Source organism: Ictalurus furcatus, chromosome 24 (genome assembly GCF_023375685.1).
Source record: "Ictalurus furcatus strain D&B chromosome 24, Billie_1.0, whole genome shotgun sequence".
Taxonomy (NCBI): Eukaryota; Metazoa; Chordata; class Actinopteri; order Siluriformes; family Ictaluridae; genus Ictalurus; species Ictalurus furcatus.
The window spans coordinates 4267477-4283325 of record NC_071278.1 but is presented as its reverse complement, the minus strand read 5'-3'; the positions used below and the strand labels follow the sequence as shown (position 1 = coordinate 4283325).

Genomic DNA, 15849 nt, shown 5'->3' with positions numbered 1-15849 from the left:
GTTTGTATAAAAACACTGTATGAAATTAAAATGTACTTCATAATGATATTGGTTGTGAATAAATTGTTCATGCTTCATAAAATGGGTAAACGTTGTGTTTATTAACATGACGACAATGGAGATCACTATTAACTACTGTCACATAAGGAATAACAGGACAAATGGTGTTGTTATATGAAAATATTGCATGTTGGGGGGTGTGATGCAGCACGATGCACAGCTGAGTGCGTTATTTTCATATAATAGCATGGTCTGGAGCATGTTATTCCACTTATGTTTAACTTATTAATGAATGACATGCCCCGCATTTTAACGGCTTATAGTTATTGTTAATGTTGTGGAACGTCTGAGGGACAAGTTAGCTCCTGTTCTCATCGACATTATAGCTGATAAAATGACTTAGCGAGTCATTTTACCGAGAAACCGGGAACGCGTACACTCCTCTGTCCTGAAGACTTTCCCATGCTGGGAAACTTTGACTGTTACAAAGCATTTACAACAGAGACTCCTTCCATAAATGTTAAATAAATGTCTCCCAACAATGCCACAACAACACACGCTGTTGTATACATTGTAATATCAACTACTACTATCAACCACAAACGAATACTTGTTACACTTAGGGCCTTTTTGTTGTTACTTGTATTGGGGTTTAAACTTATCCCAATCAGAGTAATAACTATATTTTCTAACTTCATAGTTTTTTAGTTCATAGGTGTATATTTTTTCATTGTATAGTTGTATATTTCTAGCTCATAGTTGTATTTTCTAGTTGTACATTTCCGACTTTTATTCTACAGTTGTACAATTTCTAATGGTTTAGATTTAGACAATTTCTTGTATGTTTTCTAGTTTATATCTGTACATTTTAGTTCATAGTTGTAGATTTTTTGATTTCAAAGTTCTACTTAAAAAAATTCACAGTTGTACTTTTTCAAAATTTCCTAGTTGTGTATTTTTCTAGTTTATAGTTGCATTTTCTAGTTGTACATTTCTGACTTTTAGGCTATAGTTGTACTATTTCTAATTTCAATGTTGTATGGTTTCTAGTTTATATTTGTACATTTTAGTTCATAGTTGTGATTTTTTTTTATTTATTTCATAGTTCTACTTAAAAAAAATTCACAGTTGCACTTTTCCTAAATTTCATGGTTGTGTATTTTTACAAGTTTATAGTTGTACATTTAATAATCTAAATTGAATTTTATCAAACTAAATACCTTTCCATGTTATTAAATTATAATCAAATATAAATAATGTCAACTTGACTAACACTATATGATAAAACTAGGACACGTGTTGTTTACATGATGCTGTTCTGTATGAATGTTTTTTTTTTTTTTTTTTTTTTTTAAAAAACCCAATTGAATCAACACTTTACACATCTTAAAACCATGGTGTATATTTGCCCAATGTGCTTAATTTTTTCATCATTTCTGAAGACTTTTTTTTTCACACTTATTCATGGCTGCAACAAGTCTGAAACCCACGAACTAAACGCCTCGTGCAGCATCTTTTCCTCAGGCCTGATGTCCATGGGCCGAAACCAAAACGACTCATCGCTCACTATGTAGGAAGCTCGTGACGGAATTCCGTCTCCACCCTACGTAGTGTACTACGTGTCTAAGTCATATCCAATTGGAACTCAGCCTTTGTAAATGTGATACGGCTCCTTTAAGAATCTGGGATTTGGGAGTGACGCGGATACGAAAGCCTGTTGATCCATTTTAGGTTTTTTTTTTTTTTTGCATCGAAAATTTCTTGGACAACGCAAAGTCGCTCGTTTGTTAAACTGGATTTTCGATTCGGAATTTGTCATGTATGACGATAAACGACAAACACAAGAAGGGATATCTGTTTCTCGACCTTAGTTAGTTTGTTTTGCGGTCTGGGAACGGTAGCTAATTCGGGACAAGTTCGAAATCTAACAACAGTTTTGGGACGAGCTGATAAAGACGCGACCATGGACTGGGGAACAGAGCTCTGGGTGAGTTTTAACTTCATATTCAAACTAACAGAACTAATTATTACTTAGTACAGATTATACTGTGAGGTTTTTTTCTGTTTAAACGAGTTGCTTTGGTTTTTATGACGAGGAAAAAAGTTGAGCGGGTTTTCCGTTTTTACACGCCCAGCTCGGATTCGGATTCTGGCTCTGTGGAATACAGCACGTGATTTAGATCAGTTATATTTACATGTATTTAGAGTGTATTATCTGCTTTTAGTGTTAGACTGAGTTTAAGTAGACTTTGTTAATAATGTTAGCTGAGGCTACCTCTAGGATGCGCCTCCGTTAGCATTCCTGTGTCCTGTTTTAAACTGGTTTAAGTGTGTGAACTGGATCATCTGCCCTGGGTTCTGTAAGGGATTATTTCCCCGAGTGGACTGAACAGGTCTTTACTGTTAATGTTCTCAGCTGATCCTGGTTTCTCTGGGAGTTGTGGAGATGTTGATGATAAATCAAGCTGGAATTCGGACTTTCATTTGTAAGGCGTATTAGCTCTGATATAATTTACTTTACTTTTCATTGAGGTTGTTGTCTGTCTGCCTCCCTGTCTCCCTGTCTCCCTCTCTGCCTGTGTCTCTGCCTGCCCCTGTCCCTGCATGCCTGTCTGCCCCTGTCCCTGCATGCCTGTCTGCCCCTGTCCCTGCCTGTCTCCCTGTCTGCCCCTGTCCCTGCCTGTCTGTCTCTCTGTCTGCCCCTGTCTCTCTGTCTGCCCCTGTCTCTCTGCCTGTCTCTCTGTCTGCCCCTGTCTCTGCCTGTCTGTCTCTGTCTGCCCCTGTCTCTGCCTGTCTGTCTCTGTCTGCCCCTGTCTCTGCCCGCCTGTCTCTCTGTCTGCCCCTGTCTCTGCCTGCCTGTCTCTCTGTCTGCCCCTGTGTCTGCCTGCCTCTCTCTCTGTCCTGCTATCTGCCTCTCTGTCTCACTGTCTGTCTGCCTGTCTTTCTGCCTGAATGTCTCTGTCTCGGCCTGTCTGTCTCTCTGTCGACCTGTCTGTCTCTCTGTCAGCCTGTCTGTCTCTCTGTCAGCCTGTCTGTCTCTCTGTCAGCCTGTCTGTCTCTCTGTCAGCCTGTCTGTCTCTGTCAGCCTGTCTGTCTCTGACTGTATGTCTATCTCTGCCTGCATGTTTGTCTGTCTCTATCTATCCATCCATCCATCCATCCATCCCTCCCTCTGTCTTAGTATCTATCCCTCTATCTGTCTATCTGTTCACCCCCTCTCTCGATATATATCAATTTCTCCATTTGTTTATCTATAGCCATTCACCTAGTTCCTATATCCCTCTGTTTATTTATATATCTATCTATCCATCCTTCTATTTATCTGTCCCTTTATTTATTTCCCCTTCCGTTTAGCACTCTGTTTACACTGATGTTCCTTCCTCCATCCATTGATCCAACCCTCCTTTTGTCTGTCCACTAATTCATCCAACCATCCATCGCTTGACCCCTTCATATTTCTTCTGCATTTCCTTTTCTGTGTATTGGTCTTTTGAATATTTCTGTTGTTTATTGTTTGAAATTTATATATATATATATATATATATCTCCTTCTAGGCTGACTAGTTGTGGTTTTTTGTTTTCCTGCTGTCATTTGCAGCATAAAGCTTGACTAGATTCCACTGCATCAAACAAACAAACAAACCAAAAAAGTCTGTGGTCTAATTTGGTGTTATTATCCTGAAGGTGCTTTTACACGCTCCAGTGGGTTTTTATGTTTTCAAGGAACTTAAAGGATTTTTCAAGATTATAACCCCAAGTCAGTGTCCTATTATGAGACTTTTCAGAATGACCGGGACGTCTCTGAACGTTCAGACCTGATGGACACGCGTTCTATCGTTTATTAAGAAAACTTCCTAACGCTTTCATTACAGTTGGCCTACCTGCAGTCTGTGCAGTGAGTGTTGGGGATGTTGTGCTCTGAAGTTAACCCTGTATCTCACACGGAGTTAACACTCTTTCCCCCACTCGGCTTCTCCTGTGACATTACCTCTGTTTTCAGGGCTTAAAGGAAAGGAAAAGGATGCAAACGTATGCTCGGCTGAACCTCTACAGCATGAAAATGGAGCATTAGAGAGAAGTGGGTGGGGAGTTTCTGACCCCAATACACCGGTTCCCTCTGGGATTCTGTCCTCTGTCCCCTTTCCATCATGTGTCCTACTGCGCCAGCCTAATTAGTTTTGCCCTAATTTTCCGTGGCCAATCATCCAATCCACGTCCCTGCGGGTATATTTGGTGTTACGCTGCAGATTTTTCCCAGACAAAGAGAGATGTGTTTCTGTCTCCTGGCCTGTGGTGAGCTGAATTTCGCATCGTAGCCATTATAAATCCAGTGATGCTTTTTATTTGAATTCGAACATGAGTATTCGTCCTGGTCGTAACCGTTCTGCGCCCCAATACAATAAGAGTAGGTCCGATGCCTGATGTGTATTTTTTTTTTTTGGCGTGTGACATCGCGCGCACGTGCGGACACGACAGTTATGCAAGCAGCATTGTTGGCATACTTGCCTGCATAGCTGATGCACATCTGCAAGATTAAAGCGAAACTTACTAAGAGGTACATCAGAGCCAAACCATCCTCGCCATCAGGTATGCAATGATGATGGTAAATGGTATGCACTTATATAGCGCTTTTTTAACCTTAGGGGTTCTACAAAGCACTTTACACTGTTTCCCCATTCACACACACACCAATGGTAGCAGAGCTGCCATGCAAGGCGCTAACTTGCCATCGGGAGCAACTTGGGGTTCAGGGTCTCGCCCAAGGACACTTCGGCATGCGGAGTCACGTGGGCCGGGAATCGAACCGCCGTCCCTACGATTAGTGCACAACCCACTCTACCACCTGATCCACAGCTGTCCCTGCGGCTTAAATTCTGCGTATTAAATTCAGAAGAACGGTATGCAAAACAAACTTTTGGTAGGTCTGAAAGCTACATGAGATGCTTTGAAATCTCATTTGAATGTATTCAATATCCGCATGCAATAGTACATTTTAAGTGCCAACATTTACGGTATTGTACCACGCGTAGCGTTTAACGTCCGAAGACGTGCGCAAGTTACGCTCCAATACGTGCGGCAGCCATCTCGTATGCACGTACACGTCGTTAAAAGCAGGTATAATCCAGGCTTGAGAATAATCCACGGTCGTTGATTTTGATTTAGATTTTAATTTAAGTTTTTTTTGCAGCTTCAGTGCAGTCTAGCTTGCGTATGGTTTTCACTGTATATGCTCAGTACATAGGGTGTAGTGTAATACTGATCGCACCTACGTAGTGCACTGTATGCCCAGTAAAACATAACCGTTAATGGATCCAGCCTCCATAAGTGCCTGTTTAGTGTTTCCCAGGGCTCGGAGAGAAACCCGGTTCGGGTACAGGGTGTGATGATGCGGTGGTGGTGGTGTGAACAGGGCCCGGTGTTAGCAGGCATGCAGGAGCTCAAACCCGATCCAGCAGGTTCTTCTCTCTGTGTTTGTTGGTTTCTGTTGCCGTGTTAGTCCTGCTCGTCTGTAATATGACCTGCGTGTAGGGAATCGATAGTAATATAATACGTCACTCGTGATATGGTTTCAGGACGCGTGCTATACGTAATGAGAAAACAGACGCATGTGGTTATTTCTCTCTCTCTCTCTCTCTCTCTCTCTCAAATAAATAATGTGGAACATATTCAAATTTGTTTAACCTCGAGAAATCGAGAGTATGAAACGTGTAGTAGATGAAGTGATATTTGCTGTGGATGCGAACGTCACTGTAACTCGTACGATCAACACGGAACAGTCAGGAAGGTCATGTAATACCCTTCGGGATGTGTGTATGAGACTATCGGAGCATGAGCTGATGACGGTATGGAGATCAGCGTGTCACTGTTTATCGATGTATCGGGAGGACCCGGTCGAGGCGGCTCGTGTTTTTTTTTTTTTTTGCCACATCCTGAGCTTCTAGTTCAGTGTCCGCTAGAGCGGATGGGCGTGAGTCAGCGGCGTGAATCAGTGTCGAGACGCATCGAGCTGGTGTCCCGTCTGATCGGTTCGGATTTTTTTCGGTTTAGTCATTAAGGCTTGACTACGTTGTGGAATCTGTCCAGTGTTTCCCTGTTGATCCATTTGCTATTTCTGGCAGCTCTGGACTACAGCCTGCTCCTCCGTTATATACTGTGTGTGTTATACTACTGTCTCAGTCGGAGCACGTGTCTGGATCCGTGTGAATGTTTTGTAAAAATGTATCCCAGCAGGCTGAGCATTCAGACGTGATGGCCGTGTGATTACTGGAGGAGGCATTTGAGAAGAAAGCACTTTGACTGGGATGATGTGTCAGAGTAGGACATGGTGTGATCACTTTTGTTCTCTCCTTTTTGTTTCTTTGCTCAGCTAGGGAGGGACAAGACAATGACCGGGTTAAAACCAAAATACCAGGAGGAGTGAAGGACGAGGCGAACGCAGCTGGACGGCCCGTTTCTGTAATTAGGCCTGGACGTTTTAAAATAGCTTCAGGAACGAACTCCTGAAAACGAAGGCTTTTCTGAATCCTAAACTGTTTGTCCGGGTCATTTGATCAACTTCACGACACATGGCTGTTGTTTTGCACAGCACTAAAGACTGTATTATTATTATTATGAGTGGGTCGTGGAGCGAGTGGGCCATGAATTCTGTATTTATGTTGTTTTGTTAGAGGCAGCTAGAGGAAGGAGGAGTTCGGGGCATGGACCAGCTTGTTAGGAATGTACTCCTGAACCTTTCCCCTTCCCTTCCCTTCCCTTCTACTGTAGTTGAATCCTGTAGCCAGGTTTTGGAAGGTGTGTGTGTGTGTGTGAGAGGGAGAGTGAGTTGGGAAGCACTTCTTTATCTCATCACTCATATACAGGCATGCCTGCACTTGAAGAGCTCACACCAACACCAGCCAAAAAAGGAACTGAGAAACCAGAGCTCGATGGAGAGACTCCAGAGCTCTTCTCTCTCAGTTGAGGGTTTTTTTTTAAAAAAAAATCTGTACAGAGAAGGAAAGTACGGTTTAATCCTTGTTTAACAAACACGTTTATCCTTTCCTCTGAGTTTCTGTTTGGCCCGCTTTTCTGCGCCGTAGGAAATAACAAGCCGTGACCTGTCGTATTTCTTTCAAGCCGTGTTCATATACAGCAGGAAATGAGGAAGACTTGTATTTCCTGTGTCCCGTGTGCGAGAAACGACTGGGCCGTGGCGCTTTTACCCCGGCTCCCGCGGTGCAACATGGCCGAGGTTGGCGCTGTCAGGAAGGCCTCCCTCTGATGAAACGGCGGAGGGTCAAGGGTTACCAACATGCAGAGAATCTGAGGAATGTAGGACCTGGTGCAGAGGCAGATAAAACAGCACGCATCGTCAGAAACACGTCTATCTTGGCATGTAGAACAATTTCAATGTTCCGAGTGGCAGGAAATAAGCATGTCAGATTCATCGGAGAAAATAATGGCGCCGTGATTGTGGTACACGCGTGTGTTTTTAGTAAAACGGTCAAATCTCGAACCCTTGAGGGATTCTTTAGTCGTCAGGCTCGGTGAACCCTTAAAGGTTCTGTGACGAATTATACAACAAAGTGTTTCCCTATCATAAATATTCCTATTTAGAACTCTTTTAAGGAAGGTAGAACCATTAACTAAATGAAGAACCTTTTGGAGAACCCTTAGCGTTGCAGTTTTTGTTTACAAACAGGGAAAAAAAAAAACCCCACACATTTGATTTAAAAATATTTTTCTAAATGCCTTCATGTGAAGATGTACTTCCGAATCCTCGTGCTTTTCCGAGCTGTTTCGATTTCTTTTTGAAAACATCAGCTAGTTTCTCAGGGCAGACCTCTACTTCCTGTTAGAGAGAGGAACTGGATCCGTAAATAAAAGTGGCCACTAATCAGGTTCGTACCGCTGTTTCTATGAAAACGACTCGTACGTGCTGCCGTGAACGTTCGTCGTGTCTCGACTAAATCTCTTATAGAAAGCATTTTAAAGAAGCTTATGATGATGTCACGGAGTTTGGAAGGTTGTGTTCCTTTCGGAAACCTGGTGAACAGACGTACAGGGAACCAGTCAGATTACAGCTTTCAGTATCGTGAAGCTCGTGGCCAGAAAAGAGGTGGAGACTGCAACCAAAAAAAACAACAACAACAAACAAACAAGTGAAGTAGAAACTTTTGTACGCGTGATTCACTGCTCATTTGGTGTCACCAAGGCCTGGGGGGGGGGGGGGCAGGACTTTATTAGTGTTGTGCATGGTCATATGGGCTGAAACGGGTTAAGGATCAGGGTTTATTTTTACCCCCATGCAGGCAGATATGATGTTAATTGTAGATAATTCACTTAATGTTCTCAGCAGTCTAAAAGTCCCCAGACACAAACCTCCGAATTTGCAGATGAAGCACATCGTACACCAGAAGTGAAGCTGCTCATTCTGCGTTTCTGTTTCTCTTTCACTTTGCATTGCTGATATGACCAGTAGATATCCATCGATTATTCCTGATCAAAAGTACGTGGACACCCGAGTGTCAAATCTCCCGTTCGAAAGTCATAGGCGTTAATATGGAGATGTTCGCTCTTTGCTGTTATGGTATCCTCCACGGTTCTGGGAAGGCTTTCGACTAGATGTTGTACAGCGTGGCCGTGGGGATTTATCCGTTCAGCCGCAAGAACATGAGCGGTTGTCCGGCAAGCGGGCCTGGGGTGCAGCCGGCGTACCAAAGGTGCTCAGTGGGGTTGAGGTCAGGGCTCTGTGCGGGACGCTCGAGTTCTTCCACTCCAGCCCCGGTAAACCGTGTCTTCATGGAGCTCGCTGTGTGCACAGGGTCTGAAAAACATCTGGCAGTCTGGAGGATGGCAGCTGTATGGTACAAAAATCAAAAATACCGTCCTCAAGCTTATGAAACTCACGAAGTGGGCGGGACGAGTGAAAGTGGGTGCGGTTTAACTTTATGCAAATGAGAAGGAAAACCATTAGGCGAGGGCGATACGGTGGTACACTTCACTTTGATCTGATTTGCGATCAGATGCGTGGCTTAAGATCCGATCTGTTGATGCCTTATGTGGATTTCACACTACCCTGGTAGTACCAGTGAAACCATGGCAACCGGCAGTAACATAAACAGAACACCCACAAGCACCCACTGTACTTTAGCGCAACCTGTCCCCGGATTGTTGCCATGGTGATGAAGTAAATCTGGAAATACAATTTTCACTTGTAAACTTTCACATCGTGTGTGTGTGTGTGTGTGTGTGTGTGTGTGTGTGCGCAGTATTTGTTGATTATGTCTCCATAGTTCAGTGAAAATATCACGCCGATTTTTGATTCAGAGCAGTATTTTTGTGCATGGATTATTTTAAACCGCTATAAAGCCATCGTCATAACCACTGCTGCTCGTCATTTTAAAGGATCAGTAGCATGTAATTATTATTTATTTACCACAAGGATGTCAGATGCTTGACATTCCTGCACTTCACCTTGAAGTAAACAAAGTTACTGTAGCATCTATCAAAGCATAGAGTCTTTGTTACCTCTCCACCACTTCAGTGAAGGGTGTGTTGTCTGACAGGAAGTGTTTCATTATGTCTACAGGACCAAAATGATGTCATTGAGAAACACACGCTGTCAGGGCTGGACCTGGTGGATAAATACATTAAGTTTGTGAAGGAGCGCACAGAGATCGAGCAAAGCTACGCCAAGCAGCTGAGGTGAGAATATCCACTCTCTAATCTGACTGGTTAGTATAGATAAATGGTGTGTGAGAGTGTGTATATGTGAGTGTGTGTGTGAGTGTGTAAGAGTGTGTGTGTGAGTGTGTAAGAGTGTGTGTGTGAGTGTGTAAGAGTGTGTGTGTGAGTGTGTAAGAGTGTGTGTGTGTGAGTGTGTAAGAGTGTGTGTGTGAGTGTGTAAGAGTGTGTGTGTGTGAGTGTGTAAGAGTGTGTGTGTGAGTGTGTAAGAGTGTGTGTGAGAGTGTGTAAGAGTGTGTGTGAGACAGTTTTAGCTGATTATGAAGTTGACGTGGGCCTCGTGACTGATTTGGAGCAGAACAGAACTTGCCCTGGTCCCTGGAGAGGCAGGATTTTGGCCTCGTCCCAAACTCACTCTCTCTTTGTCACTTCCTCCTCCCCCCACAAACTATTACCCAACCCCCCCCCCCTTCTCATCATATTTCTCTACCACTTACAGTCTCTCATTTTCTCTCTCTTGCTACTGCTCCAGTTGTCGCTTTCTCTTTCTCTCTCCTCTGGCTGTCCGTGTTTTGCCCGATGGGCCTCTATGGCTGCGCCCCTTCACATGGCTCTTCCTGTCCTCCGGGTCTCTGTCTGAAGAGAGGAAGTGGGAGCAGACTGCCACATGACAGGGCGGATGTGGTTGAGGAAAGTAAAAGAAGAAAGACGAGTGCCAGGAACTTTTTTACTGTCTTAGCACTCTTCAGTGAAAAATAAATAGAACATAGAGGACATCCTTTCTGGGAAAAAGAACCCATGCATTCAGTGTGTGTATATGTTTGTTTCTCTATCTCTCTCTCTCTCTCTCTCTCTCTGTCTGCCCTCTCTCTCTCTCTCTCTCTCTCTCTGTCTGCCCTCTCTCTCTCTCTCTCTCTCTCTCTCTGTCTGCCCTCTCTCTCTCTCTCTCTCTCTCTCTCTCTGTCTGCCCTCTCTCTCTCTCTCTCTCTCTCTCTCTCTGTCTGCCCTCTCTCTCTCTCTCTCTCTCTCTCTCTCTCTCTGTCTGCCCTCTCTCTCTCTCTCTCTCTCTCTCTGTCTGCCCTCTCTCTCTCTCTCTCTCTCTCTCTCTCTCTGCCCTCTCTCTCTCTCTCTCTCTCTCTCTCTGCCCTCTCTCTCTCTCTCTCTCTCTCTCTCTCTCTCTCTCTCTCTGTCTGCCCTCTCTCTCTCTCTCTCTCTCTCTCTCTCTCTCTCTCTGTCTGCCCTCTCTCTCTCTCTCTCTCTGTCTGCCCTCTCTCTCTCTCTCTCTGTCTGCCCTCTCTCTCTCTCTGTCTGCCCTCTCTCTCTCTCTGTCTGCCCTCTCTCTCTCTCTGTCTGCCCTCTCTCTCTCTCTGTCTGCCCTCTCTCTCTCTCTGTCTGCCCTCTCTCTCTCTCTGTCTGCCCTCTCTCTCTCTCTCTGTCTGCCCTCTCTCTCTCTCTCTCTCTCTCTCTCTCTCTCTGCCCTCTCTCTCTCTCTCTCTCTCTCTCTGTCTGCCCTCTCTCTCTCTGTCTGCCCTCTCTCTCTCTCTCTCTCTCTCTGTCTGCCCTCTCTCTCTCTGTCTGCCCTCTCTCTCTCTCTCTCTGTCTGCCCTCTCTCTCTCTGTCTGCCCTCTCTCTCTCTCTCTCTGTCTGCCCTCTCTCTCTCTGTCTGCCCTCTCTCTCTCTCTCTCTGTCTGCCCTCTCTCTCTCTCTCTCTCTCTGTCTGCCCTCTCTCTCTCTCTCTCTCTCTGTCTGCCCTCTCTCTCTCTCTCTCTCTCTCTCTCTGTCTGCCCTCTCTCTCTCTCTCTCTCTCTCTCTGTCTGCCCTCTCTCTCTCTCTCTCTCTCTCTCTCTGTCTGCCCTCTCTCTCTCTCTCTCTCTCTCTCTCTCTGTCTGCCCTCTCTCTCTCTCTCTCTCTCTCTCTCTCTGTCTGCCCTCTCTCTCTCTCTCTCTCTCTCTGTCTGCCCTCTCTCTCTCTCTCTCTCTCTGTCTGCCCTCTCTCTCTCTCTCTCTCTCTCTCTCTCTCTGTCTGCCCTCTCTCTCTCTCTCTCTCTCTCTCTCTCTCTCTGTCTGCCCTCTCTCTCTCTCTCTCTCTCTCTCTCTGTCTGCCCTCTCTCTCTCTCTCTCTCTCTCTCTCTCTGTCTGCCCTCTCTCTCTCTCTCTCTCTCTCTCTCTCTGTCTGCCCTCTCTCTCTCTCTCTCTCTCTCTGTCTGCCCTCTCTCTCTCTCTCTCTCTCTCTCTCTCTGTCTGCCCTCTCTCTCTCTCTCTCTCTCTCTCTGTCTGCCCTCTCTCTCTCTCTCTCTCTCTCTCTGTCTGCCCTCTCTCTCTCTCTCTCTCTCTCTGTCTGCCCTCTCTCTCTCTCTCTCTCTCTCTGTCTGCCCTCTCTCTCTCTCTCTCTGTCTGCCCTCTCTCTCTCTCTCTCTCTCTCTCTCTCTCTCTCTGTCTGCCCTCTCTCTCTCTCTCTCTCTCTCTGTCTGCCCTCTCTCTCTCTCTCTCTCTCTCTCTGTCTGCCCTCTCTCTCTCTCTCTCTCTCTCTCTGTCTGCCCTCTCTCTCTCTCTCTCTCTCTCTGTCTGCCCTCTCTCTCTCTCTCTCTCTCTCTCTGTCTGCCCTCTCTCTCTCTCTCTCTCTCTCTGTCTGCCCTCTCTCTCTCTCTCTCTCTCTCTGTCTGCCCTCTCTCTCTCTCTCTCTCTCTCTGTCTGCCCTCTCTCTCTCTCTCTCTCTCTGTCTGCCCTCTCTCTCTCTCTCTCTCTCTGTCTGCCCTCTCTCTCTCTCTCTCTCTCTCTGTCTGCCCTCTCTCTCTCTCTCTCTCTGTCTGCCCTCTCTCTCTCTCTCTCTGTCTGCCCTCTCTCTCTCTCTCTCTCTCTGTCTGTCCTCTCTCTCTCTCTCTCTCTGTCTGCCCTCTCTCTCTCTCTGTCTGCCCTCTCTCTCTCTCTGTCTGCCCTCTCTCTCTCTCTCTGTCTCTTTCTGTCCTCATCCTCTCTCTCTGTGTCTGTCCTCGCTCTTTCCCTCTGTTTGTCCTGTCTCTGTTTGTCTTTGCTCTCTCTCTCTCTCTCTCTCTCATAGTTAATAAAATAAACAGTTACTGATAAACCGAATAGCAGAATTTTTTTTCCAGGAAACTTCTGGTTACAGCTTTACCTCTGACTGTCACAGAGTGCTGACACCGAAGTCTCCTCAAACAAGAAATCTTCTTACAGAACGCTTCACCATATCTATCGACCCTTAAACGATTATACCTTAATCTTTGTAAAATAGAAAAACGTTCAAAATCATCCGTCTTAAATTATACGGAACGTCCGCCATACAAGTCCTTTGTATTAGTTTATTACTTTAGAACACTACAGTAATTATACTATAGATAACGTACTAGCAGGACCTGAGATTTGTGGTGTTTATTCCCGCCTCACGTCCAGTGCTACAGGGATAGGGTTCCTGGTGGTTCAGGGTGGCGGTGGATCCGGAGCCTGTCCCAGGGGAGAACATGTGAAACTCCACACAGACAGAAACCCCCTGGAGCTGTGAGGTGGCAGCACTAGCTTCTGTACCACCATGCTGCCCTACAGCCGGTTATTCCATCCTCAAACACACTGACTCAATTCTTTACTGTAAATTTTTCAGTTTCACTCGTTTGATTTATCGTCCTGCTAATATTGTTTACTATAAGAAACACGTCACGTGATCGTTCATAAAAACATGCAACCTTTCCAGAGTGGCTCGTTCCGTTGTTGAAACGGTACAGGGACAGTTCGTTCCGTCTGTACAGAATAAAACGTAACTTTCATCTTCTTCAATAAGTTGAAATATTTTATTTCTCCTTGTCGGAAAACAGCTTCACTTTTCTTACACTCGCACGTTCATCGAGAGTTGGACGTCCTGTCCTTTTTTTAGGAGTCTGTGCTAAAGGTTTATTCAGAGACGCCTCAGTAAGCAGAATTCACTATAAAGGGTTTAAGGTTGCACTTTACTAGGCCTTTATATCACTTTATAATCTGTAAAGTATCTCTCTTTAATATCAGCATAACTGTACCGTAATAATGCACACACACGCACGCTGATAAGCATGACCGCAATGCTGAATATTTACACCTCCCAAAAGTTTGTACACGCTCATGCTCATAGGACAGTGTTCTTCATTTGTACATCGATATTGTGTACTATTTTTACATAATAATAATAAAGACACGTATACCAGAGAACGGTTGAATGCTCGAATCTGATTGGTCAGAAGGCGGGCATTATTTTCGTGAAACAGGACAGTAGTTCCGGCTGTATGGTGTCCGACAGGTTAATGTTAATGCACTCGTTCTAATAGGTTATTGTTTCTATAGTAACAGGTCATGCCCACTTGTACGGATTTGTACGACAGATGCTTCATGTAATCTAAGACTAATACTAAACAGATTTAAAAAAAAAAAAAAAACCCATCATGTTTAACAAAGTAACACCTATAATTGTTGCTGTAATGAGGTTTATTGTTAGGGGACATTTATTTAACGTTTATGGAAGGAGTCTCGATTGTAACACGCACAGGAAATGACGTGTAAACCGAGTGCCGCTATCCTCCGAAGTGCACGGGTCTGGAGTGTGTTATTCCGGACTGGGATTATGCAGTGACGCAAGAAAATTCCTAAACCGACCTTTACATGTTAAATTCTCAGCAGGATTCCTGATGGAGCTTTGCACACTCTAACCCAAACCCTACGCTTGGTATTTTCTCAACCAACTGCATGCGGAGCTTCACCCAGGAGTGCGGAAAATTCCCAGTTACGAGTTTTAGTCGAATGCAGCACACGCACGCCACAACAAACATCCATCTATCCATTCATTAATTTTCTGTACTGCTTATCCTTACTGGGTAGTGGGGAACCTGGAGCCTATCCCATGGGGCTCAAAGGGGGGTATACCCTGGACGGGGTGCCAATTCATCGCAGGGCACAATCACACACTTATTCATACACTACGAACACTTTTGCACATGCTAATCGGTCTACCATGCATGTCTTTGGACTGGGGGAGGAAACCGGAGTACCCGGAGGAAACCCCTAAAGCACTGGGAGAACATGCAAACTCCACACACACACACACACGGCTGCAGTGGGAATCGATCCATCAACCCTGGAGGTGTGAGGCATTCAGCGCATTCAGCCACAGCCCGCTTCGATTCACGTGCATCGAACACGTGTCCAGCTAAAAGGTCTCATTTACCAACAGACCTCACTGTGAAAGACCGTGCGAAAGTATTTAGTGCAATTCTGATTTCAAGTAGTTTTTTTTCCACACACAAAAAAAAAGACAAACTCTTCACAAATTTAGAAAAAAAGACGCAGCAAATTCAAACATTTTTGGCCGCAGCAGTCACATTACAGCTCTGTGAAACCCTGTAGAGGAATTTAGAGGAAGCTGTCTTCACTGACCTTTAACTGATTAAATATTGATCGCCCTGAATTCAGTCGTATCACTTGGCTGTATCGAGACCAGTGAACTCGAGTTTAATAAAGTCGCCGAGTGAACATTTTGCCTCTTCAACCCGTTTCATACAAGCCTAGAAATGCAGTACAGAGTAAAAGAGTGACCGTGCCAACATATACACTGTCACGGTGAAGACATTAACGCTGATGTGATGAAATCAAGGTTTGTCTCTCTTCATTAATCACAGCTGATGCAATCCTCTGAAAGCTTTTAATCATTTTGCGAGAACAGTCAGATTGCTGGAAACTAATTTTCAAGTCAATAAAATCAAAGCAAGCTCCGTTCCATAAGCGTGTATATAAGAACAGGTTCGACAGCTTTGTTCTGAACATCAACACCAGGCAGTGAATGCATTCATGTGGTGCCAAGATTGCAGTGCCATTAGCGTATTATTGATATCAGTGCTTGATTTTTGACTGGTTATCCGAGTTCTCCGTTTCCATCAGTCGTAATGATGTTGCTCATCGTCTTTTCAGGAATCTAACGAAGAAGTACAGCCCTAAACGAGGCAGCAAGGAGGAGCAGGAATGCAGGTAATTTCTGGAATAAAAGAAAATTAATGATTTGGACTAAACAAACCGAAGTCCTCAGGTGGTTTGGGGTATAGCGGTTCATTTTGTGCCTTGATTGAGTGAGTGAGTGAGAGTGAGCAGGAGGACCTGTGGGGTCTGGACGAGATCGTCCCTCACGCTAACGAGCCGACACAAACAGCTGGGTAGC

At 44.8% G+C, this 15849-nt stretch overlaps 1 protein-coding gene across 5 annotated transcripts in view; it reads left to right on the top strand.

Annotated features, from left to right (window-relative positions):
• The first annotated feature begins 1353 nt into the window (after positions 1–1353).
• The window catches only part of trip10a (thyroid hormone receptor interactor 10a), a 33812-nt gene continuing 19316 nt past the window's right edge, over positions 1354–15849 (top strand). The window contains exons 1-3 of one of the 5 annotated variants that reach the window (XM_053612557.1): positions 1357–1987; positions 9572–9687; positions 15606–15662. In XM_053612557.1, coding sequence (XP_053468532.1) covers positions 1964–1987; positions 9572–9687; positions 15606–15662 — 197 coding nt within the window. In that variant the 5' untranslated portion in view covers positions 1357–1963. Of the gene's footprint in view, positions 1988–8559; positions 9400–9571; positions 9688–15605; positions 15663–15849 lie in introns of those variants that run through there. The other 4 variants (XM_053612559.1, XM_053612560.1, XM_053612561.1 and 1 more) reach the window with 4 other exon arrangements.